Source organism: Rhagoletis pomonella, unplaced genomic scaffold, assembly GCF_013731165.1.
Source record: "Rhagoletis pomonella isolate Grant_MI unplaced genomic scaffold, Rhpom_1.0 Rhpom_scaffold_00001, whole genome shotgun sequence".
Classification (NCBI taxonomy): domain Eukaryota; kingdom Metazoa; phylum Arthropoda; class Insecta; order Diptera; family Tephritidae; genus Rhagoletis; species Rhagoletis pomonella.
The window spans coordinates 63,655,798-63,680,200 of NW_023458555.1; the positions used below are offsets into that span (position 1 = coordinate 63,655,798).

At 37.7% G+C, this 24,403-nt stretch overlaps 1 protein-coding gene across 1 annotated transcript in view; it reads left to right on the forward strand.

Moving 5' to 3' along the window:
* Positions 1-24,403, forward strand: part of LOC118755962 (tyramine/octopamine receptor-like) — a 159,788-nt gene that overhangs the window by 86,456 nt on the left and 48,929 nt on the right. Inside the window, exon 4 of the mRNA XM_036490777.1 lies at positions 8,136-8,319. Within this exon, the coding sequence (XP_036346670.1) occupies positions 8,136-8,319 (184 nt within the window). The remainder of the gene's footprint in view (positions 1-8,135; positions 8,320-24,403) is intronic.

A 24,403-nucleotide genomic window follows, 5' to 3' on the forward strand; every position in this document is an offset into this window, starting at 1 on the left:
TGATAGACGGAAGGCACACTTCCAGTGTTTTAGACGTACGCACACTCCGAGGCCCAAACATCGACTTGGACCACTATACAAGATACGCACCCGCCTCTGTGCAGCAAAAAATGTGCGCCCAAATATGCAAGGAAAGCTTAACATCGAAAAGCTGCAATCACAACAGACAGCCAGCGCTTTCGCTACTCGACTCTCACACCTGCTCTCAGAGAGCACTCTTCAACAAACCGACATATGCGAGCAGTGGAACCACATTTCCCGCTCATTAAGTACCGCCGCCGAAGAAGTAGTCGCAGAGAAAAAAGATGCCGCCTACAGGGCCACGCTGCGATCGGGCGCAACGCGCGCTATGTGGGACCGCTATATAGGCATCTGAAGAGGGAAGCGAGACGTATTTGCCGCAATAAGAAGAGAGAGGCCGAAATACGTGAGCGCGAAGAGCTTGAAATGCTGGCCGACAGGAGGAATGCCCGAAAATTTTACCAGAGAGTTAGGTGACTTACGGTAGGTTTAAAGACCGGGGCGCACTCCTGTAAAAACAATAATGGCGACCTAGTAACTGATGTCCAGAGCGTACTTAAATTATGGAGGGAACACCTTTCCGCCCTACTAAATGGTAGCAGCACGGAAAGTTGTGGAGAAGAAGAACCCGAGCCCGCAGTCGATGATGACGGAGTCGACGTTCCACCGCCTGACTATGACGAGGTACGTATAGCAATAAGGCGGCTGAAAAAAAACAAGGCCGCTGGAGCTGACAGCCCTACAGCTGAGCTATTCAAGTACGGCGGCCAGGAGTTGGTTAGGTGCATCCATCAACTCTTGTGCAGAATATGGTCAGATGAACGCATGCCCGACGACTGGAATTTAAGTGTGCCCTGCCCAATCCACAAGAAAGGTGACCCCGCCATTCGCGCCAACTACCGCGGGATCAGCCTTCTAAGCATAGGTTGCAAGGTCTTATCGAGCGTATTGTGTGAAAGACTGAAGCCCACCGTCAATGAACTGATTGGGCCTCATCAGTGTGGCTTTAGACCTGGCAAATCCACCATAGACCAGGTATTCACAATACGCCAAATCTTGGAAAAGACCCGCGAGAAAAGGATCGACACTCACCACCTATTTGTCGACTTTAAAGCCGCTTTTGACAGCACTAAAAGGAGTTGCCTATACGCCGCTATGTCTGAATTTGGCATCCCCTCAAAACTCATACGGCTGTGTAAAATTACGTTGAGCAATACAACCAGCTCCGTCAGAATTGGAAAAGACCTCTCCGAGCGTTTCGCCACAAAACGGGGTTTCAGACAGGACGACTGTCTTTCATGTGACTTCTTTAATCTGATGTTGGAGAAGATAATAATATTTGTTGAGTACTTTATACTTAAATTTAAACAAGAAAGAAAAATTTGTTCAGTTCTAATGTCCCACCCGCGACGGTAATATCGCCCTCTTACAAAATTTCAAATTGGCTTCTTACAAATTTCTGTCCGAAAAAAAGCTCGGGCTATTTTGGTCACGAAGAAGAAGACATTTACGATCCAAAGGTGGAAGGTATTCGCTCTCTAAAATCAATTTTTCTTGCATGAGGAACGCTTTCTGGGCTGTTTTGGGCACCCGCGGAATTCCGCGGGCTCGTGTGGTACAAACCGTATGTTGACTCTGTATTAAAATAATTGTTATCTATACCTCGGTGAATTGCATGTGACTTTTCTTTGAGTTCACAATTAAATACAATATGCTAAATACTCTAAATAAAACAAAGATGTTCTTGGTTGTTACGAATGAATTTGCATAAAACCCCCCTAAAGAGAAATCCTCCTGCCGGCCCAGTTGCCCAGTCTTGCATTTATAACTATCAACAGTGACGTGGATGCCAAGGCGCGAATACACTGACTGTTTGTTTGATGACAGGAGATACTTCGTCTTGTCCTCGTTGATCATCAGACCAGCGTCCGAACTTTGCTCCGATCGGAGTAGACTTACTCCGATTTCTTTTTTAAATTTAAAATCTACTCCCTACCTCATTCACATTAAAATATATATTGCAGAATAATTAACTTCTTAGATTTTTGCGCAATAACTTCTGTGGCACCAATGTTTTGTATAGCAAGGTGTAACAGAAGTTGTATCTTTTACTCTTTAACATTCCTTGCGGAACCACTTTTTATTTCCCAAAGCAAGGGATTGATTAAGGACCAGAAAAATATTTCGTGGTGCCGCTGCCGAAAGAAAATTTTCAGAGCTGAATCTCATTAAAAATAAATTCAGGAATAGGCTTAATGTGGAAACAGTTGAAAGCTTAATGTTCGCAAGAACTCTTATTAACAAAATGCAAATAATGCGTTATTATAGAAAAAAAGTGATGAACAGAAAAAATACCTAAAGATGTAAAAAGTTTTCACTATACTAACGTATGCGGAATGAAATACGACCTGATGCAGTAAAAAGAAACAGCTATACTTTCGGATGCAACAAATACTGTTTTCCCACTCACATAGATATTGTCGAAATTTCCAAGAAACATTATTATAGAAAAGACTCATGTCCTTAACGATTGGTCTGTTTAAGTTTTCAGGCATAGTGCGGAGGGCTCTTTCAAAAATGTTATTTTGGGACATTATTGTGCCAACTTGAGTTATTATTTTTTTTAGCCATTTAGACGATAATTAGTTCAGAGTTATATTTAGGTGTCCTTTTATGGGTCCCAAATGAAAAATATTTCCCTAATCCGTTGTACAAAACTAAAATGAATGTGGTAAAAGCAAATTTTGGGATAGCGCTCATAGACGCTTTTAATTTTCCTTTTCAACGTTTAAAAAATCTTGGGTAGAGTGGTTTGCACATATTTCAGTATATTCCTGGCTCTTGCGTAGTATCTAATATTTATTTTGCTTGCTTTGCACTTTATTGTCATTATACGTTGTGATTTTGCAGAGAGATCAAGCAATTTATGATTCCTGTTACGGTCCCCTTTCGCTGCTATGTGAAACATTTTTTTCGCACTCTTCTTTCTAGTGTTTTCCTGTTCTTTAAAGCCGACATTTCCTTTGTAAATAAAGTTTTTCTTAAGTCTCATAGAAAAAAAAATTCAAAAGCACGTTACTTTTCGTGACATTGAGTTTCGGTATATAAAATTAACAGCAATTTTTCAGTGTTCGTTCGCTTCCAAGGAAATTATTTCAGCATTATAATATACAACGAGGCAATTTTTTGTGAAATGCTTGTTAAGATTGTGCAGTAGATTTTAGTATACTCAGTTTGGCTCCTGAGTTTACCAGAATTTTTTAAAATCTGCTTAGAAATTGTCCGCATTTCATTCCGCATAACTTACTTAATAAAATAATGTTAAGATGCTCCGAAAACTTCGTTTTTACTCCGATTTTTCGAGTCATTTATTCCCGAATCGGGTTTCGGTAGTCTGAACGCTGCATCAGACCCAATCGCTTGGCTTCCTTATCCAACTTGGAAAAGGCAGAATCGACTTCACGGTTGTTGTTACCGATGATGTCAATGTCACCGGCATACGCCAGCATTACACGCTCATGTAAAAAATTATTTCTGTTGGGTTCAGTTCTGCAGATCTTCTCCAACATCTGATTAAAGAAATTACATGAAACGAAGGCTCCCTTTCTGAAACCCCGTTGGTAGCAAGCGGTCTTTTCCAATTCTGAAAGAGCAGGTGTTATAACTCAACGTCATTTTGCACAGCCGGTTCAATTTATCGGGGTTGCCGAATTCAGAAATCGCGGCGTGGAGGCAACTCCTGTTAGCGCTGGCGAAACGGCTTTGAAATTGACAAATAAGTGGTGAATGTCGATTCTTTTCTCGCGGGTCTTTTCCAAGATTTGGCGTATTGTGAATGGTGACAGGTAATAAGATCAACGGAAATACCCCGGGTGCGAAATAAAGTCAATTGACATTATTACCTTTTCAAAAACGAAATAAAACCCATTGACATTATTTCTCTTTCAAACATTAAATTTACTTAGCTTCCCCGTCTCCCGCCGTGCTGTAGGGCAGTTAGATTTATTTTTTGTATACGTTGAAATAAAATTTGTATATATTTTAAACATCGAGAGCTTATATTCAGTAATACCCTCTATCTGCACACTTTTCACAAAGATGAGATTCTGATATAAAAATCCACCTCAGCTTTAACTGTCATCAGTGATATTAATGCTACCTTATATAACGACAGGTAATAAGTCCCAGATGGTTTCTAAAATCACAAATTAGTTTTTGTGCAAATTGCAGATAGAGGGTATAATGAATTCAAGCCATCGATATTTCACATTTTTATATTTGTAAGTTATGGGAAGAAGGGATGCCAACTTGACTCAAACCGTGCCATTTGTCCCTATTTTACTTCAAATGGCACTTAATTTGCGTGCTCTTCTTTTTCTCAACTAAAATTTTCTAATTTATAAAGGCTATAAGATAAACAAGTTTATCTTATTTTATCATTGCACTTTGGTTTGGAAAATGTAGCTTTATTTTATTGCTAAATGTGAATAATTAAATGGAAGACACCTTTTTTGGCACTTTTATTTTTCTATTTGGCACATTTTGGCACTTTTTTATCCTCAATATGGCACCTCATAACTAAGGATAGTTGGCAGCCCTGATTGGAAGATTTCTGCTGTGTTTTGGGGCAACAACTTGTCTGCAGTAAAAAAGCATATAATTTGTGTTTCAAAAGGATGTGAAAACCAATCTTAAAACTTATGTATATGATCTCGGTTCCGATATTAAATAATCAATAATTGTTTATACCCGCGTTTTGGCACAATGGCTCGTTGAATGTGCCATCTAATAAATAGTGTCGTCGTTCTCCTTAGCTGCTTTTAAATGATGTCGTCACAAATTGCTGGCGGAGACATGAATTCAGTGTAAGAAAATTCGTTTTATATAATTGTTTCCTTATAGAAAGGTTGGTTTCTTTTCCACCTTAGACATTCCGAATTCGTTCAAAATATGCTAATTTAAAACACAGAATTCTTTCAGTGTTCCTCCGTGGTTTTTTACATGGACTGTTTCTTCAATTTAATAGTGTTCGCTTTATTTTTGTGGAAACGAAACATGCTTTGCAAGTTATGGATCATTTCTACACTCTTTCTTTAAATATTTCTCGTATTTCAGCTGTGCGCAGGCATTTAGTTTTTCGCATCGTGTTTTTACATATTCGAAATTTAAATTTTTTTAATAAAATCAATTGGTGGTAGTTAATTATTGTGTGTGGATTAATATCACAACACTGAGGATTTGGCAATAACCTTTTTCATCTATTAAAAAACAACACTTACGGGGCGATGTTTATTGTAAGAACAAAATTGTTTCCTTTGAATCGACATACTTTAAGCATTGTTGACGATATTTCCATTTGAATGAGGAAATAGCGTCAATGACTTTATTTCCAAATTTTTTAGACTTTATTTCGCTTTTGAAAAAGTAATAATGTCCACCCTGGAGCGAAATAAAGTCAATTGACCTTCTTTCCGTTGATCTTGTTACCTGCACCATTGTGAATACCTGGTCTTAGGTAGATCTAAAGCCACACTTGCGGTATTTAATTAGGAAATGTTGTTCCACTACTCGCATATGTCGGTTTGTTGAAGAGCTCTCTGAAAGCAGGTGTAATAGTCGAGTGGCAATGCATTAGCCATCTGTTGTTATTGCAGTTTTTCGACGTTGAGCTTTCCTTGCATTGCAGGGCGCACATTTTTTTCTGCACAGCGGACGATTCATATCTTGGCTGCAAAAAGATAGTGGTCCGAGTCAATGTTTGGGTCTCGGAGAGTACGTGAGTCTAAAATACTGGAAGCGTGTCTTCCATCTATCACAACATGATCGATTTGGTTTCTCGTTTTTTGATTTGTAGACAGCCAAGCTTGATGGATCTTTTTATGCTTGAACCTTGTACTTCATACCACCATGTTTAGGGCCCCGGCGAATTCGATCAGCCTCAATCCGTTATCTGATGAATTTTCCGATATTCGCCCTAAAGATCCCTTCCTTGTCTACCTTGGCATCGAAATCTCCAAGCACGATTTTGACATCATTTCGGGGCAAAGTCGCGATGTACGCTCCCATCGCTCATAGAAGAGTTTCTTGGACGCCTGGTCCTTCTTTTCCGTCGGGCATTTGGCGCAGGTGAGGAAGATGTTGAAGAATCTTGCTTTGATGCCGATTGCGGCTAGACGCTTGTCCACGGCGGTGAACAACAGTACTCGGCGGCGAAAATCCTCTCTCACGACAAATCTAACAAAATTTACGCTCCTTAAATGGCAGCTGTAGTAGACGTCAGAAGGCCCCAGAAATTTTTTTACTTTGACATACTTGTCCATCTTTGTAAGTATGTATTAAGGTGATCCTACATCTACTTTTGTGTGGGACACCGCTTTATTTTAGTATAAAATGTAGGCATCCGCAATAAGTTAGCCATTTTAAAATAACTTTAACGGGTTCCCACCAGGCTTTGAAGTATTAAATTTTATTAAATTTTACATATTTTGTTAAGATATAAGAAAATGAATTTTGAGTTGAGGAAGTCCTCGTATTTTTTTCAGTGAAAAATGCTCTACTTATTCTGAAACAAATGACAGTCTTTGGAGCTTTATATTGCATGATGAATACATTTGACGATGACACTGAATTTGTATAAATAATAAATAAATACTGTATATATCGCAATAGATCTCTGGTGCATAAGTATACACTAGGGATGCCAAAAAATGAGGGAAATTGCCATCCCGGGATTATGGGATGTTTTATAACTAATCCCGGGATCCCGGGATTTTTCCCGGGATTCACATTGAGTCATAACTTTTATGAATATGAGGAAAAATTCAATATCTTTGAAAGCATTTGAACATACCATGAAGTTAAACTATTTAAAATTTACGATAAACTGACTGTAAAATTCACATATCGCTAGCTTAGAGTGAAAAGTTGCTAACTTCACTTTTTATGAAAAATCATATATTGACACAGGAGGCTAGGAAAATTAAAAATGCATCTTTTCGAGAGGGGTAAAGGTCCTAGTTTTATGTTTTCTCATTTATATTCAGTGAAAGGAAAATTTGGTTAGTCCAAAAAAGCCCTGAAGATTCGATAAGGCCAAAATAGTCCGAAATCTTTTAATAAAGATCGAATCTCTCTGATTCGTATGGAGATTTGCTTTGCTTTAAACAGACAAAATCTTGCATTCAAAGTTTTGCGAAATACTTGAAGAAAATGGCTATAAGAAGTTTTTTCCTCATCTTCCAATTTTTAAATGGGGACTTAGCAACTTTGCACTCTAAGCTAGCGATATTTATTAAATCAGACAAATTTTTAAATTGCATTTAAAAAATCATGTGATTGAGGAACGTAATGTAATGTTAATACCAGGTAATTTTGGAAGTAATGATTAATAAAAAAAAAAATTAAACAAAAATATACAAAAATAATTTATCTAAACATGCCTATTCTACTCTATAAAGAAATGGTGAATGCCGAAATTTTTGCCATTTTTTCGCAATTTATTCGAAATTTTGAGGGTGTACGAGTCAAATGGATATCAGAATCGGATTCAGCGGGTCAAAATACATGTTTGTAGGTGGGCCTGGTTAAAAACACACAGCCCTTTTTTGTATTGTTGGTGTTGTTATAATTGCACTTAAAATGCTTTCGTAAGAGCAGCGAAACATTCAAAGCGGAGTCTTCTTATCTTAACCTGATGTTTTTACATGCAAAACCTACTGATGAGAAACATATGTATTTATTTCGGCCTCAACACTTTTAGGCTAAACTGTCAAAAGGTAGTCATAAGCCATTTGAAGATAATGACCCCTATCTCCTGGATTACAAAACATTTGAACTTCTTCTACCAGCACGTCGGACAAATTATAAGTTTCTCGATTTGAGGAAGTTTTGAGTAGATTGATGTAAACTAACTACTAACTAACTAACTTTTCCTAAAACTCTGTTTAGTTTACATTAGCGACGCTATGAGTAAATTCATTTAAATCCGGGATTTTCGGGATACACATATGTATGTAGTACATTAATATATATTAGAAATTTATGCTTTATCCATTTTCTTTTTGGTACTTAATTCAGTTGACATTTAATTTTTTCTTAACCTTCATATTTCACAGGTATGAGCCGGGGCGACGTGATCTAAATGAGTGCCGCTACAACCAGAACGAAGGATATGTGATTTTCTCTGCAATGGGCTCATTTTTCATTCCAATGGCTGTTATGATTTATGTTTATGCGAGAATTTCATGCGTCGTTGCATCGCGCCATGACCATATGGCAGACATAAGTGTACATAATAAGGTGAGTAAAGTGTAAGCAACAATAAAAGGCTTGTTAAATAGCGAACAACTCAAAGGAAGATTTATTTCATCTTGTTTTTCTTGCGATTGCGCTCCACAAATAATAAGTGTAAGCAACAATAAAAGGCTTGTTAAAAAGCGAAAAACTCAAAGGAAGATTTATTTCGTCTTGTTTTTCTTGCGATTGCGCTTCAGAAATAATATTTTTTTTTGTCATTGCGTAAACCTTTCACTTTATTCACTTGCATTTAAATCAGTTGAGGTTTGAAAGTTTACATGGAGTGTCGCAAAAATTTGTACCATAATACCCCCATAAAGAAAGCAGGAACTTTTGAATGCAATGTACGTAAGTTTTTACATTCGACCATACTGAAAAAAAATTCGCCGTATCCCCTGAGCATAGTGTATTAGTATATTTCGAAATAAATTTTTTTTTTCCGGTTGCCTTTTTACATTTTTCATCATATCTTCGGCATTTACAGTCGAATCTTAAAGTATTATAAAGACATATATCGGTGTTCTTGTCTCGAGGAGAAATGTTTTTGTTTTGTTCGAAAGTTCATTGATATAGTGTATGTATATATTACATATCTATCTACTACATCTCCTTAAGAGGATTGAAAGTAACACCGTGCGAGACTAAAAAATACCTGTTATGTATATTTTCTGGTAGGTCTTTTCGAGTGTTTACTATAAAAAACGGAAGAAAGTCTAGTGAGTTATTAAATTTTTAGTGCAAACAAAATTTTTGTAAAAATATTATTTTTGGCTATACAAATCAAGAATGTTTTCTTGTCCGTTCTGTTTTTTAATTTTACGTTTTCTATCATACCAAAGTATGGCCATCCCGAGAGCCGCATCAAATAGGCTGTTTTAAACGTCCCATTGGTTAAAGCTGAAAATGTTGTCCTAACACCACTACATTTAAAGCTAGGATATATGAAACTATAGGGGTATTCTTGGAGTCTTGCAAAGCCTTGCCAACCGTGCAATCAGAGCAAGGGCTGTGAAAGACTCCGAGAATACCACTCATTTGTAAAAAAATTTGATGTAAATAGCGACGCTTTTTGTCATCTTAAATGTTCCAAAAATTAGGTGAAGCCAAAATGAAAGGAGGTATTAATTTTTTATTCTCCCATCTATTACTTTTTCATCGGTTTTATCTCTTTTTATGAATTTTAGCTATTTTCATAGGACCTAAAATTCGTAAAACTATGAACAAGCTAAGCTGTGTAGAAAAACGTGCGTGGAAGAGTTTTTAGCTTCTTCTTCTTTCTTTATTGGCGCTGTAACCGCCTAAGCGATTTTGGCCGAGTCCAAAAGCCAAGTCCTTCTCCACCTGGTCTTTCCAACGCAGAAGAGACCTTCCTTTTCCTCTGTGAACAGCATCGCGGCCCGCGTTGAACACTTTCAGAGCAGGAGCGTTTCTGTCCATTCGAACGACATGGCCAAGCCAGCGGAGCCGCTGAATTTTATATCGTTGTAATGCTCATACGGCTCATCGTTAAATCGTCTTCGGTATTCGCCATCGCCAACGCGTAAAGGTCCGTAAATCTTTCGCAGAATCTTTCTCTCTAAAACTCCAAGAGCCGCTTCATCAGATGTTTTCATTGTCCAAGCCTCCGCGCCATACACCAGCACACGCATGATGAGTGACTTATAGAGTGTGATCTTTGTACGACGAGAGACGGCTTTACTTCTCAATTGCCTACTCAGTCCAAAGTAGCACTTGAGGTCAAGAGTGACTTTCCGTTGCATTTCAACGCACATTATTATTGGTGTTAATGCTGGTTCCTAAATAAACGAAGTCGTCTACTTTTTGAAACTTGTAACTGACAACAGTGACGTGAGTGCCAAGCCGCGTACGCTCTGACTGTTTGTGTGATGACAGGAGATACTTTGTTTTGTCCTCGTTCCCCACCAAACCCATTCGCTTTGCTTCGCTATCCAATCCCGAGAAGGCAGAACAGACGTAGCCCTTGTTTTTACCCATCATATGGATGTCGTCGGCATACGCCAGCAATCTTATTATCTTCTCTAACATCAGATTAAAGATATCAAACGAGAGGGAGTCATCTTGTCTGAAACCTCGTTTGGTATCAAACGGCTCGGAGAGGGCCTTCCCTATTCTGATACACATTTTACTCAGCCGTATTAGTTTCGCGGGGATATCAAATTCAGACAGAGCGGCGTACAGGCAACTCCTTTTAGTGCTGTTAAAAGCGGCTTTAAAGCCGACAAATAGGTGGTGAGTGTCGATCCTTTCCTCACGGGTCATTTCCAAGATTTGGAGTATTGTGAATACCTGATATATTTTGGATTTTCCAGGCCTAAAGCCACACTGATAAGGTCCAATCAGTTCGTTGACGGTGAGATTCAGTCTTTTGCACAATATAAGACCTTATAACCTATGCTTCTTCCGCGCTAGTTGGCGCGAATAGCGGGATCGCCTTTCTTGTGGATTGGGCAGATCACACTTAAATTCCAGTCGTTGGGCATGCGTTCATCTGACCATATTCTGCATAAGAGTTGATGCATACACCTTATCAACTCCTCGCGACCGTACTTTAATAGCTCATCTGGCAGGCTGTCAGCTCCAGCAGCTTTGTTGTTTTTCAAGCGCGCTATCGCTATTCGCATCTCGTCATAGTCAGGTGGTGGAACATTGACTCCATCGTCATCGACTGGGGGCTCGGGTTCTTCTTCTCCAATAATTTCGGCGCTGCTACCATTCATTAGGGTGGAAAAGTGTTCCCTCCATAATGTAAGTACATTCTGGACATCGGTCACTAGGTCGCCATTGTGGTTCTTACAGGAGTTCGCCCTGGTCTTGAAACCTTCCGGAAGTCGCCCAACCCTCTGGTAAAATTTTCGGGGGTTTTTCCTGTCGGCTAGCATTTCAAGCTCATGGCACTCACGTATTTCGGTATATCTCTTCTTATTGCGGCAACTGCGTCTCGCTTCCTTCTTCAGTTCCGTATAACGGTCCGCCCGATCGCAGCGTGGCCCTATAAGCGGCGACTTTTTTCTCTGCGGCTTCTTGACATTCCTCATCGTACCAGTTGTTCTTTCGGGATCGCTGAAATCCAACTACTTCTTCGGCGGCGGCACTTAATGATCGGGAAATGCGGTTCCACTGCTCGCTTATGTAGGATTGTTGAAGAGTGCTTTTAGAGAGCAGGTGTGTGAGTCGAGTGGCGAATAAATTGGCCGTCTGTTTTGATTGCAGCTTTTCGACGTTAAGCTTTCCTTGCATTGTTGGGCGCACATTTTTTGCTGCACAGAGGCGCGTGTGTATCTTTGCTACAACAAGATAGTCCGAGTCCATGTTTGGCCCTCGGATTGTATGTACGTCTAAAACGCTGGAAGCATGCCTTCCGTCTGTCACAACATGATCGATTTGGTTTCTCGTTTTTCGATCTGGAGACAGCCATGTAGCTTGGCGGATGTTCTTAGGCTGGAACCTAGTACTACATACTAACATGTATCGGGCCCCGGCAAAGTCGATCAGCCTCAGTCCGTTATCGGACGTTTCGTCGTGGAGGCTGATTTTTCCGACAGTGGCGCCAAAGATCCCTTCCTTGGCCACTTTGGCATTCAAATCGCCAAGCACGAGTTTGACATCGTGTCGGGGCAGAGCTGATATGTACGTTCCAAGCGCTTATGGAAGAGATCCTTGGACGCCTCTTCCTTCTCTTCCGTCGGGGCATGGGCGCAGATGAGCGAGATGTTAAAGAATCTCGCTTTGATGCGGATTGTGGCTAGACGTTCGTTCACCGGGCTAAACGCCATTACCCGGCGACGGAGTCTCTCTCCTACCACGAATCCCACACTGAATTTGCGCTCCTTTACGTGGCAACTATAGTAGGCTTCACGCTTAGTTTTCCTTGCCCCGTCCATCGCATTACGTGGATGGCGGTGATGTTAGTCTTTGTCTTCCCGAGGACATCAACCAGCCGTGCAGAGGCACCTTCCCCATTAAGGGTGCGGATATTCCAGGTGCATACCCTCATATCATAGTCCTTTATACGTTTGCTATGGTCGGCATAAAAAAAAGGGGGTCTCATCCGAGGCTGTTTATTCTTTTTCATTGGGCGAGGTTTTAACATGGCGGGACCCAAACCCAGCACACGCGAGGTTTTACGCCTTCTCACTTTAGCTCGCTCCCAAACGGGTGTTTGGTTGCTACCCAGAGGATACATGGATATAAATATCCGGACGTTGTGAGCTGCGGTTTGAACCAGACGCACAAGAATCGCTTCTAGCCACTCACAGGTGAATGGCAGTCAAAAGTTTTGCACTTCTGCGCACGGAACCAGAGTTTTATAGCGCTATGCAATAATTTCCTTGGAAACCACAGAAGCGACAACTATGTGTCTATGAATTTTTGAATGGTTACGGAGGAATGGGCTGTAACATGTCCATAAAAATTCATTTCTTTCATTCGTATTTGGACTCCTTCTCGCTTTATTTGGGCCAGTTCAGTGATGAAAAATGCGAACGCTTTCACCAAGAAATAGCTACAATTAAAAACGTTTCGAAGGAAAAATAAAATAAAAATATTCTCAGAATATTGCTGGTCTCTTCATCGAGAAACGGTTAAGCAAATATTTTTGAGTTGTATAGCTAAAAATAATATTTTTACAAAAATTTTGTTTTCAGTCAGTAGACTTTCGTCCTCTTTTTGAAAGTAAAAACTAGTTTTACTAGTTATTAAATTTAGTTTCACAGTCAATTTATGACTAATATAGTTTCCTTATAAAATAATGCGTAAAAACCATACCAAAGTTGAGAAAAGGCGAAAAAAGTAAAAAAAAATGTGTTTGCTGGGTAAATACACAAAAGATCTCTAAAGGTTTCTTTATTCACGTATAATCATTCAAAAGGCTTTAGTTTCTTCTTTTTAAACCCGGTAGTAAACTGAAACTCGGTTCATAATCAACTAAGTTACAGGCTTATAAGTGCGCAAAACTACGAAAAACCAGGTTTTTAACGGTAAATCAAGATGTTGGGGGTGTTTGGCAAATTTCATATTTAGATTCTTTGGGAAATTTCATATTTAGATTCTAGTTTTACTCGAAAAGACCTACCAGAAAATATACTTAACTTCCCAGGTATTTCTGCTTTATTGTTTTTTGTGGCACTGTGCAATTTACAGCATTTGAAGAGCGATATAATCCTCTCAAAGTAAATTTTAAAACTGTGTGGTAGCAGAAACTTATTTTTTGTTAAATTATGCGCTATACATATGGGTCATTTCCAAGCAAAACATATACGGAAGTTGTTTTTTATATTAAATTTGTTCGTATAGACACTGATATTAACATATACAGGGGTAGGTACTCGAAGTGTTACCAATCAAAATTTGTTTTTTTTTTATTTAAGTTGTAACCATCTTTAGCGCGGATAATACCATCGAGGCTTTACGGGAATGCTTCACATTTTGCACGAATGTCGTCTAGTGGAATTTTGCATTGAGCATGGCGTAAAGGTAAATCAAAAAATCCACCGTGAAAAGATGTTTAACGATGCGTTATTACCTTGGGCAGGAAAAAAATTCGGTAGAAATCATTGTCCGTTTCAACAAGACACGGCACCATCGCACAAAGTTCACGCAATCCAAGGTTTTTTTTTATATAAAAAAACTTCCCAGGTTTATTTCTTCGCAACAACGGCCGCCGTAATGTAATAAATAAATAAAAAATTTACAAAACTATGGCATTTTTAACTGGTAACACTTCGAGCCATGGTTGCCAACTTGGTGCTTTAAGCACTAGGTTTAGTGCTTTTTGAAAACTAAAACAACTAAAAATGGTTTAGTGCCAAGTGCTCTTTTTAGTGTTTTTGTTTTTTTTAAGTAAAATTTTTCAAGGATAGTTAAAAGATGAAATATTTTGAAATATTTAAAGCTGTGTCAGCGCTGAATTTACAAGGATTTACAAATTTAAATGGCCTAAAATGTAACCATGATTCACAAAAGTCTGAAGTTGCAACCCACGTTTTTTACCCGCTAATGGCCATTATGCAGATCTCAAGAAAACGGTAAAGAAAAAAACTGTCGTTATTTCGTGGGTGTGTCCAAGGAATTTTGACATCTGATACTTCACCAGCCTGTTGCCTCACTCTTTCCTCAAGAAATAATGGAACGGGCATATATTTCTGTTGCAAGCATGGGTTGCCTTGTGCTCTTTTTTTACAAAAAAAACTTTAGAAAACCGTAGTAGAAAGCGTAGCAAGTTTCTTTAGAACTGCGTACTGCCTCAAGAGAATTTTAAATAAGAAAATTTCTTAGCCGTTTCTGGCATGTCATTTTATATGGAGTTTTTGCTTTTCTTAAGAGCTGGATACTGGCCTTAAATTGTATTCGTGTTGAAAAACATACATTTTTTTTATTTATTTATAGTCTAAGTTTTGTATATTGAATTATATACGAGCGTCTACATCATACATTAAATATCATAAATTAAATTATTGTCGTTTATATTTTTAGGGCCGTTTTCTCATCTAACCTTTAGTTTACCGGCCACTTTATCGTCTCGATATACGAGTTCTCGTTTTCTCATCAGCGCATTAATTTCTCGAATGGATAAACTGTTGCTCACCCGATGCAACCTTTAAAATTTGTACCCAACTTTAAATTTTGGTTTGGTTTTGGTTCATGAGTCAGATATATTAAATATTTCAACCAAAGTTTTGGTTTTTGCTAACAGTTGCTCTTGCTCTATATTTGCTTATGTTGCATTGCCAACCTTTGGAAATTTTATGACGAATGTAGTGAAGTTTCACTCTCGGAAATGTAGTGAAGTTTCACTCTACGGAATAACAAATTTATTTTTACCTTCAAGGTAAGAAAACGAAAACACTTTAAAGTGAGGAACAATTTATCTGCCCTGTTAGTAAAGGCAACTTTACTGCTTACATAAGAAAACGGCCCTTAATATATTTATTTTTGTCCAGCAATTTGGCTGTGCCTCTTTTGAGTTCTACTGATTAACTAACTAACAATAGAATTCTTAGGGCCGTTTTCTAATGTAAGCAGTAAAGTTGCCTTTACTAACAGGGCAGATAAATTGTTCCTAACTTTAAAGTGTTTTCGTTTTCTTATCTTACCGGTAAAAATACATTTTGTATTCCGTAGAGGGAAACTTCACTACATTTCCGAGAGTAAAACTTCACTACATTCGTCATAAAATTTCAAAGGTTGGCAATGCAGCATAAGCAAATACAGAGCGAGAGCAACTGTTAGCAAAAACCAAAACCTTGGTTGAAATATCTAATATATCTGACTCATAAACCAAAACCAAACCAAAATTTAAAGTTGGGTACAAATTTTTAAAGGTTGCATCAGATGAGCAACAATTTATCGATTCGAGAAATTAATGCGCTGATGAGAAAACGAAAACTCTTATATCGAGAAGATAAAGTGGCCGGTAAACTAAAGGTTAGATGAGAAAACGGCCCTTAAACTTAAAGAGAGCACAATTTGCCTGGCGGACATGACTTTCCACTTGATATCCAGCTGCATTGCTGCACCTGCAATCGAGAATCGACGATTCGCAGACGCTGACGACAGCATTTGGGAGCTCAAGTTACTGCTATTGCGTCTGAACCCCAAATCTAGTTGGACAAAATCCGGAAAATCGAACTCTTCAAATTAATTTCTTTTTGTATTTTTATGTCTAATCATATCTCGTGCACCTGGTTTTTTATGGTTTAAACACCGAAATAGTTTAATGCTCACGCATAGTTGATTTGGACCTGAAAATCATAGCTTTACTTGAAAGCAGCTAGTGGCCTATAAAATTGTCATATTTTAACCATTCCTTTATCAGTTTGATAATTTAATTTACACACTATAAGATAGTTTAAACTATTTTAATATCTTTCCAATTGTGCAACGCTGCAACGACTGCGTACTTGATAGCTCAATGGTTCGCAGTTTGTTGCACCGATGTCATTTTAGAGGTATGGTGAAAATAAATAAAGACGGGAATTAGTCTTCCATATAAAATGTAATTCTTTTATTACAAAGTATGTATATATATATATATTTTGCTATGTATGCACAAATATCGGATTGGAAAATTGACTTTTACCTCAATCGCTTATGACGTCGGGTGATGGCTGATAGTCGTCCTCTGTTGATCTCCAGAAAAGAAGTGGCCGATCTCCTTTTTACGCAATTAAGTTCAACCTCCAAGCAGTAAAACTGTTTGGAGGGGTAACTTAACGAAAGTTAATTTGGCGGGAAGTATTACTAACGGCCAACATTGTGGGTTATTAATACATGCAAATGTATACATGCATGTGTGTATAAATGATACTAACGGCCAACATTGTGGGTTATTACTACTGCAAATGTATACATGCATGTGAGTATAAATGAACATTAAGGGCGTACACCCATTGCATTATTTTGAGTTTAGGGTGGAGGCCTAAACATACCGGCCCCCTTGCTACAAGCAACATCTATTACGACTCAGCCATCACACCGCGTTGAGTAACTAATTACAAATTCGAATGTAAGTAGTAAAAATGTCAGCTGGTTGTCATCCGGTCAGTCGGACTTCCTTGTTGCCACCCGTGCTTCCATCTTCGCCTCCTACAGCTGTAGAAATGATACGAAAACAAAGGTTAAGAGAACAAGGCATGGTTTGACATTTCATTGCACTTCATTTATTAAAAAATTCATATTCATTTCAAGAAAGTATATATATGTGTATATCAGAGCTGTAAAACTGTGAAATCATATGAAATTAAAAATCATCAATTTTATGTTATTATGTTTTCATTGAATTTTTCCTTGTTGGGGAATGTGGCTTATAATTTTCCAATTCTACATTCACTCAAAGTAGATACGATGGCACACATTAACATATTCAAAGAAAGATTGAAAAAACTGAATGACGAAACATTAACTTTTAACACTGAATAAGCATTCAGATGAATGCAGCTTTTGCTATGTGTGCACACATTCATTCAGTACCAATCAATCGATATAAATATTCTAAATACACAAAACCCACTGAAAAATACGCAAGGTTGAATTTTATTGAACAGATTTCAAAATTTCAACACGAAAAATAGTTTATTGAGCGTTATCACTAATTTGTTTCACTTAAATTTGTACAAATATTTATAATAAATGAAAATATTAATTAGAGAAATATTTTTCTGCCAAGAATGTCATTATGAAAAATGTTAATTATTAACGATTTTTACATCTCTGTTTCGAAAATTGTCAGCTTTCTAAATAAGTATTACCAATGTACCAATAAAAGGTATGTGCAGAAATTATTACATATGTACATACCTATATATCTACGTTAAAATAAGTAAACAAATTTAAGCGCTTCTACTTCTAACTTTAGATATATACATTTTATTATTTATTAATAAAAATTCTTAATACAAGTTTCTTCGTACTTTTTTCTTCGCTATTGGGTCAAGCATTTAATAAAGATTCTAAAACCTGATTTGTGGGTTTGTGGTGGTTTCTACCATTTACAATAAGTTGCAAATTATCAACTTTTCTCAAAAAAAGATCTAACAAATCTGTGTGCAAACCCCTTTTTATTTTAGTGTGGTATAATCGAAAAAAAAAAATGTGGTAGATTTGAATAAGATGTGGTAGATTTTCCAATTCATATTTTATTGGGTATACATATCGCTCACCGTCGTCAAAACTCAAAAACACACAACTCAAAAATTAAATCGGGAAATATAATTGCTAGTGGATCGTACAGATTCCACGCAATTGGTGCAAAAACAAGTATAACATTAATTTTCTAGTTAGAGAATATAATCATGAAGAAAAGAATATTTTATTTGTATGCAAAAAAATCGACCAAATTATTTTCCCATTGCATAATACTTTAGCAAATATAAATAGGCGTATTTTTGAAATATTAGAAAGTTAAGGCACAGATATATTTAAAGCAAAATTTATGATGTACCTTTTTAAAAATCTATTGATTAATTTGAATTTGATAATTGAATTAATTTTTATATTTCGAATTACAATTGAGTTGAAATTCTAGAGTTATGGGAAAATTGTAAACAAATGTTCTGTCTAAAATGTGGTAGATTTTAAGCCTTGTGTGGTAGATGTGGTAGACACCCAAATTTAAAAAAAAATACGTGGTTGATCTACCACACATGTGGTAGCAGCTTGCACACTGTTCTAAACGTATGTTTTGAGCAAATTGATGTTTAAAGCTAGCAATATATCCCATGTCCATTTTCCAAAACTATAATAATAAACATGGCAGTATTTAATTTGGTTCCTGTAATTAAGGAAATATTGTAGTTTTGGCATTTTTCGAAATTACCATTTTATGAGAGGGACCAGGTTATTGTTCGACTTTTGTATTTTCAATACCCTGCTGCCCTAGATAAAAAACCCTCGTACAGAATTTGGTTGAGATATCTCAACTTTTGCTAGAGCAGAGAGAGAAACGGGCATGGACTAATCATCTTCCCTTTTTATTCTGAGCATTTTTATGTATATATACATACATAAGTAGTACATACGAACATAAATGTATGTATCCATATCGATTAATTTTGGTTGTTCCAAATATACGTTATTTGAAAAAAAGTTATGGTACCCTCTTGCAGAACTGCGTTGTAAATATGTTTAGGAAACATTTAAATTAATAGTTAATTAAAAAAGTTGCTCAAAGTAATGGAACTCCTCAACCCCTTTAAAAAAAACAGGAACCCTTCTGAAATTTTGTTTTGAAAGTTTTCATATTTGAAAACTGAAAAAAATCACAGTATACAGCAAACCAGCCATTGACAATATGCTTATTTGAAAACTAATACATGAAATGTTGTGAATATATAGGATTTTTTTGTCATTAACCCATAGGCAACAACTGGTGCAAAAGTACCTACAAATGTTTGTTGATATATTTGAAATGTAAATTTGAACAGCAAAATTCGTAAAACAAATTATAATAAAACAAAAATATTGTTAATTACTACGTGGGAGGTGGGCGTGGTTATTGGCAGATTTCGACAAAATTTAACACTAACCTAAATTATACCAAAGGCAACTTCGACACCGACTTTCGTTAAAATAACTAAATTTTGTTCGAGTTAGCGTGTTTACAAACAGAGAGGGCTGAACTAGTTCATCTCGTCATTCTGAATATATGTGTATATACGTACATACATTTTATACGGTTAACAAACGCGCTCGCTTATCTGCATAAACCTTCTTTACTTGCATTAAGGGTATTCATCAAACCTTATAAATGCATTGTAAACCGTATAAACTTATAATTGTGTAAACCTTATAAATGAACTGTCAAAATTTGTATGGAAACTCGTTTACACATTTCTGATAAATTTATCCAGCGATTTCACTGAATAAACTTGATAAACTGAAGACAATGCAACTCTGTCGCAACTCTAGCTATGTTTTCTTAGGCAATAATCGGGATCCGCATACAAATTTTGCACGCAAATTCAACACCGATATGATCCTGATAGAGATCTGGTTCAATTATTATCCCGTCTGTTTGTTTTGTTTCATTGATAATTCGCAAAGTTTGGTAGCCGTGACAAATGAATTCATACACAAACAGACATTCTGCCATTGTTTCTTATAACTTGCTTCAAATAAATAGCCTTTATGTTGTATGTACATTTATTTAAATAGATATCTCGTAAATATAATTTTTTCCAATTTAGTGAGGTAGTTTCTATAATTTCTTTATCCCCGTGCTAGTAGTATAAAGTTAGTGACACTGCGCTTTATAACCAAAGAAAACACGACTATTGTCGCATGTGTAAACGAAAAGAGAGTGTGGGTCGTTCATGTAACAGAGTGCATAAACTTATAAGATTATCTGCTTGATAAAGTTATCGGTTTAGATGAATACCACTATTAATTCATGCATTATCCTCTTTCAAATGTGAATAATCGGCTGAACAAATACACACAAATTACGGGCATTTGGAAATTGGAGAGTTGTACCATAAGCTAAGTAATACATCTTTTACCGCCTAATCGATGGGACCATTTTACAAAGTCAGCCCACCATTATTCACTCAAAGTTGTGTTCAGAACACGGTTTACTTATGTAGGAACTGCATCCGGTCATAATTGCTAACGCTTCACGCTTCATTTGCTTGGAATTTCGTGTTTCTCGTTATTTCATTTTATGTGACTTGGAAATATTTTTCACTATAAGAAAATAATTAAATTGGATTTCATTTGGGTTAACGAAAACGACAACTGTGAAAAAATATCAACCAATACATTCAAACAAAATGTCAAATAAGTATGTTTACATTTTTTGTTTTGGCTACCTGGATCACTGTATACTGTGAAAAAAATATTTAGTACAAAAATAATTGTGATAAATCAATTTTGTATATTCTTCTGCGAAAAAATGTCTACAATCGATGATGTATATGTATACATATCAAGATGTGTCTGTTTTGCTCTACAGTTGCGATAAGTTGCTTTGGAATAAATAATATTGCACGAGTCATTGGCTTTGGGTTAGTGGCAGAAAACTTCAATACATAAGTACATATACTTTGAAATAAAATATTTGTTTTTGTTTCAATTCCAGATATGTTAAAACTTTAAAGTATAAAATATATCAACCCTGGGAACAAATTATTGGTACTGAATGGTAAAAAAAAGTGTGCATTCATTCTAAATATACAATCATGTGTGAGTGCGAATGCTGCTGAACATTCACATTCTATACTGAATGGAAATCTAGCATTCAACAACAAAACACAGTTTGTTTGTTTTAAAATATTTTAAGCCACTCAGGAATGAAGTTTTTATTTATACAAACCAACAATCAACATTTTGAAAGGAATGCCGAGTGAATGCATACTATGTTGATTCAATCATTTTACAGCTCTGGTGTATATATATAATTATCTAAATAAAAAAAAACAAAAACGAAAAAAAGATTTATTCGATATTTAGGATGGACACGATCCCGATAGGATCCACCCAAATATGCTGCTTTGGGCCAGGAATGGCCCAAAAGTGCTTGGGAGTATCCCTGGCAAGATAATCTCGGGATATACATCGGCTCCCAAGACCAAGCGAATCGGCGTTGAGGTGTGGAAGTTCGGGTCCGCTAGTCGAATGTGCGTGTACGGTGCCGCTATCGAGGGATCGACGCTACTGGTGGGGCTGATCCGAATATAATTAGCATCACTCTTACATGGATTGCTACCCTTTTATTTTGGCCATGTTTGCCGCGCAAACGCAGTAGGCAACCCTGTTGCGGACCAAAATCAAGGCGCAGTTCGCGTACTAAATCGGCTGAAATTATCGAGGTCGGTGAGCACACATCAATCAAGGCGCGTATCAAATGGAGCCGTCCTTGCGATTCGACCTTGACCACGGCAGTAGGACATATTGATGTAACGGGCCTTAATACGTGAGTTGAAGGCTGGACCTGACTCGCTCTGAATGCAACAGGCAGCTGGCGAGGCCTCGTCTCCAGTCTACCTTGATGGCGGCGTCGATTTGCCGAATCTAAGTGTCTGGCCCGCGGGCGGAAATTCCTAGTTTCCGCTCCACGGCGACGGCGTGAAGGCTTGCGTGGTCGGAAAGGCCGAGTTTCCGATCCTCGGCGCCGTTCATGTGCTAAGAGCGGTCGGGACGGCCTAGTTTCCGATCCCCTTCGTGAAGTCGAGCGAAGAGTGCGGGTTGCTACTGCAGTTTCAATGACTTCGCCTTCCTCGGCGTCCGGTGGGAGAGCCCTGGTCTCTGTTCCTGAGCCTGAAGCATTGACCGATAGAATGTTCTCTGGTTCATCCTCACTCGCGACTTGCACGCTCCATGGTCTTGTGTCGACTGTTTGGTGCTCTGATTCATCCTCACTTGCGACTTGCACGCTCCATGGTCTTGTGTCGACTGCTTGGTGCTCCTCATCCAGGTGCAGAGTTGTATGATGCTTGTCATGGCACCGACGGCATCTCTCTTCGCTCGTAGACGGCATGCGAGCGGATAACGCTGTGATTGCTGCTCCGCCCTCTTCCTCATTGAAGTGAATTTAGTCATTGTCTGAAATTGGTTAATGTTTTTCCCCTTGCTGTTATCCAATATTAGTACCAAGTACTTATGTACTAAATAATGTGCCTTTATGTGTGTAGGTTGCAGTTGGGTGGCGAGCATTAAATGAGTTTAAAAACGAAAATAAAATATAGTTTATACTTGTAAATAAATGTTGATTCCACAGGGGCACCGAAATTGCGCATATGGAAACTGTGCATTTAGACATTATTTCGGTTTCAACCGAAACTGTGCATGTATGCTTTATTTCGGTTTTTACCATATGCATTATTTCGGTTTTAAACGGAAACTGCATGTATGCATTACTTCGTTTTTTTTCATATGCATTATTTCGCTTTTAAAACGAAAGTATGCATATGCATAATTTCGGTATTTTCTCATATGCATTATTTCGGTTTTCAACCGAAACTGTGCCTGTATGCATTACTTCGGGTTTTTCATATGCATTATTTCGGTTATCAACCGAAACTGTGCATGCATGCATTATTTCGGTTTTTGTTATATGCATTATTTCGGTTTTCAACCGAAACTGTGCATGTATGCATACCTTCGTCTTTCACATATGCATTATTTCGGTTTTCATCCGAAACTGTGCATGTATGCTTTATTTCGGTTCTAGCCATATGCATTATTTCGGTTTTGAACTGAAATTGTGCATGCATGCATTATTTCGGTTTTCGTTATATGCATTATTTCGGTTTTCTAACGAAAGTGTGCATATGGATAATTTCGTTTTTTCTAATATGAATTATTTACTTCTACTTAGTAAGGGTTTTAATCCCTAAGCGCAGCTGAAAGCCGCCTACGCAGAGAAAAGTTCTGCGCAAAAATACTTCCGGTCCCCTTTTCCGGCAACACAGAAAGGAGAATTCTACTTAGTAAGGGTTATAATCCCTAAGCGCGGCCGAAGGCCGCCTACGCAGAAAAAAGTTCTGCGCAAAAGTACTTGCGGCCCCCTTTTCCGGCAACACAGAAAGGAGAATTCTACTTAGTAAGGGTTATAATCCCTAAGCGCGGCCGAAGGCCGCCTACGCAGAGAGAAGTTCTGCGCAAAAATACTTCCGCCCTTCTTTTCCGGCAACACAGAAAGCAGAATTCTACTTAGTAAGGGTTATAATCCCTAAGCGCGGCCGAAGGCCGCCTACGCAGAAAGAAGTTCTGCGCAAAAATACTTCCGGCCCCCTTTTCCGGCAACACAGAAAGGAGAATTCTACTTAGTAAGGGTTATAATCCCTAAGCGCGGCCGAAGGCCGCCTACTCAGAAAGAAGTTCGTTTTCATGTATGCACTATTTCGGTTTTTGTCATATGCATTACTTCGGTTTTGAGTCGAAACTGTGCATGTATGCATTAATTCGGTTTTTGTCATATGCATTATTTCGGTTTTGAACCGAAACTGTGCATATATGCATTATTTCGGTTTTTTTCATATGCATTATTTCGGTTTTCAAACGAAAGTGTGCATGTATGCATTATTTCGGGTTTTTCATATGCATTATTTCGGTTTTAAACCGAAACTGTGCATATATGCATTATTTCGGTTTTTTTCATATGCATTATTTCGGTTTTCAAACGAAAGAGTGCATATGCATAATTTCGGTTTTTCTAATATGCATTATTGCGGTTTTCAACCGAAACTGTGCATATATGCATTATTTCGGTTTTTTTCATATGCATTATTTCGGTTTTCAACCGAAACTGTGCATATATGCATTATTTCGGTTTTTTTCGTATGCATTATTTCGGTTTTTTTCATATGCATTATTTCGTATGCACAGTTTCCATATGCACAATTTCAGGGTGCCGATTCCACACTGTAAATTGATAGTGTGAACTGCACCTAATATCGTACAAGCGTATAAAAAGTGTATGGGCACCTCACATATTGAAGCGATACATTGTGGACAGGTGTTATCGATTTTGCTTGTTTGCTCCCATTCGTGATACGTAGATATCGTAAGCGGTCCTGCCACCCGAAAAAAAAAAAAACTCGCTCGCTAACGTTGTGGTGGTTGCTACGTCAAA